Raw genomic sequence first — 2,464 nt, forward strand, 5'->3', positions numbered from 1 at the left:
ACTTACTGTAGCAGCTCTCACAGGCTCTGCCCAGACCAGGGGTCTGCACAGACCCTGGTTGCCCTGGTACGACTGAAGCTGTCGTCGCTGCTGCTGTTGCTGTCGCTGCTGCTGCTGCAGCTGCTCCGTTCACCAGAGCCGCTTTGACATTGTTGCTCAGCTGATTCGGGTTTGGTTTGTTACTGTAAAACAGCAGAGAAAAGGTGGAATCATTCTGCAAGTTTCTTTTTTGACCTCAGGACAAATGTGTAGCACAAACAATGTCTAATGGATTCAATTAGACGCTGATTTTCTTTCCCCACACAGAGAGTTTTCAGCATCAAACCACTCACTAGTTTGGGATGTAGACCTGCTTCAACTTGCTCTCAGCCTCGGCTGCTTTTAATCGTTTCTGGAGCAGAGACAGAAGATGGAACAGAGGAAACCAAAAAAGAATTTATGAAGTCGACTTTTTGAAGAGTTTGTTCTCTTCTGTGAGTATGTCCGACATCATTACCTGCTGTACATATCTGTCTGTGGTTTTCCACATGTAGTAATACTCAATAATACTGGTCAGAGACTTCCAGGGGAGCTATGGGAAGAGAAGAAGCACAAAGTTTATCATCAAGACATATCACATGTACTGCATTTTAACAAAAATTTGGATGAAGCTAAGGTGATTTTTTTTCCCTCTAAATAACAGAAGAAAAACTGACAGCATTGTGATGGGGGAAAAAATCCCCCCAAAAATCCCAAAAATGTACACTGCACATTCCAACAATACTGTTTAAATGAGAGTTGGTTTTAATGTCTGTAAAAATAAATACAATAATGTGACTCCTTGAAGAAGAATACTGTAAAACTGTCGTATCTTTTAAAGACTTAAAATGAAACTCCCAGCTTTAACCAGTTGGCTCCGCCCCTAACGGTGGTGGTTGTGTTTTTGTCTTGTTGTCGGGAAACGAGTGAGTGAGCAGCGATAACAGCATCCAACCACCAGGGGGTGGAGCGATGCACACATTGAGAGCTGAGCACAGTGTGAGGCAGAAGAGCATCTGTTCTCTGTGCTCTCCATGGCCAAAAGAGACCACAACACAAAGCTTTTTTTTTTTTTTTTTGCTTTTTTTTTCCTTTTCTTCAAACAAACTCTTCACCTCACACTGAAGTTTCTCAAGCGCAAATTCCAGGAGAAAGTTTTGCATTGGTGCAGCGTACATTTCCCTGACGACTGTCCTTGGTAGGTTTATGTAAAAGCCTAATGAAGTGCGACTGTCTGCAGCAGAAATGCTGCTTTAATTCTGTGTGGTTTCTGCACTAATAAACAGCAATAATGAGCGTAATGAATTCTTCACACAGCGCACGTCTCTAAATGGAATTAGAACATCACTGTATATAGGGGAGGACGGGCCGAGCAGCGGCAGCAAACCAGGGGTTCAACTCGTCTTCTTAGCTGCACTGAGCTGCGGTGGGTGGGTTCAGTGGACCACAGTGATGCAGTCAAAAGTCATTAATGCCAGACTTCTAATGGAAGCTGTCACAATAATCTCCCATTTCACAAATAAGGCCTTCAACGTGCAATAGAACATTGGCCATTACATTAGAAAATGTATTTAATGTTTTATTCCGATAGCTGTAGATTAATCACGATTAATCGTGATGACTCAACATTCTTAGACGAAAGAAAATGTTTATTTGTATCTAATCCAAATGATGAAATTAGCAACATGGAAAAATATGAAGAAAATATGCAAAAACATAACTAAAAAAATATAGCCTGATTGATTGGGCTGATTTTAGTCTTTAGTCTGTGTTAGTCTGTATGTCCAGGGTGTCTCGATCTGGAGAACATGTTGACAGTTTCTTTGGTGAAGACATTGTCCTCAAATATATTAATTGGCCTGTGAGGTTGAACTAAAGATGGTATTTTGAGCTTGAGTTGCTCTGTGAAACAAAGACTCTCTGCCATAATGTGTCAACAGTGTATTGTCATTCAAGCCATGCGTTATATTTAGTCCCATATATACCCATATATTTATATGGGTTATCTATAGGTTAATGCATTCATTTTGACAGCTATAATTTTCTTAAAATACAGCTCTCAGAAAAATGAATCAAAGTGTCAGGTAGCAGCAAAAAAAAGGTGCATTTTTTCAAAGCATCAGATTAGTTTCCCTTTTGTGTTTTTGTTCATTTGTAGGTAAATAATTAAGATTCCAAGCAGGACATACACTGTTAACTGACAACAGCTGAAGGAAAAGTTCAGTATTTTGCAAAAACCTAATGATTTTCTGTTCTGATGATGCTAGTTTCCTGAAAAAAAAAAAACTTAAAATGCTGGAGTTTTTTCAGCATTAATCACAGGACTGTCTGTTAACAGTCTGTTTAGCAATGGTTTGGTTTCCATGACATACACATTACATAATATGCGTCGAGTCCCTTTATATTTTTAAATCTATTGATTTTCTTCACCAACTGTCAGTGGAGT

The 2,464-nt window shown here is 39.4% G+C and overlaps 1 protein-coding gene across 1 annotated transcript in view; it reads right to left on the reverse strand.

Annotated features, from left to right (window-relative positions):
• The window catches only part of mta1 (metastasis associated 1), a 43,005-nt gene that overhangs the window by 4,980 nt on the left and 35,561 nt on the right, over positions 1 to 2,464 (reverse strand). The window contains exons 10-12 of the mRNA XM_017042667.2: positions 497 to 571; positions 333 to 391; positions 7 to 182 (exon numbers count right to left, since the gene is read on the reverse strand). Coding sequence (XP_016898156.1) covers positions 7 to 182; positions 333 to 391; positions 497 to 571 — 310 coding nt within the window. The remainder of the gene's footprint in view (positions 1 to 6; positions 183 to 332; positions 392 to 496; positions 572 to 2,464) is intronic.

Source organism: Cynoglossus semilaevis, chromosome 1 (genome assembly GCF_000523025.1).
Source record: "Cynoglossus semilaevis isolate Cse_v1.0 chromosome 1, Cse_v1.0, whole genome shotgun sequence".
NCBI classification, from domain to species: Eukaryota; Metazoa; Chordata; class Actinopteri; order Pleuronectiformes; family Cynoglossidae; genus Cynoglossus; species Cynoglossus semilaevis.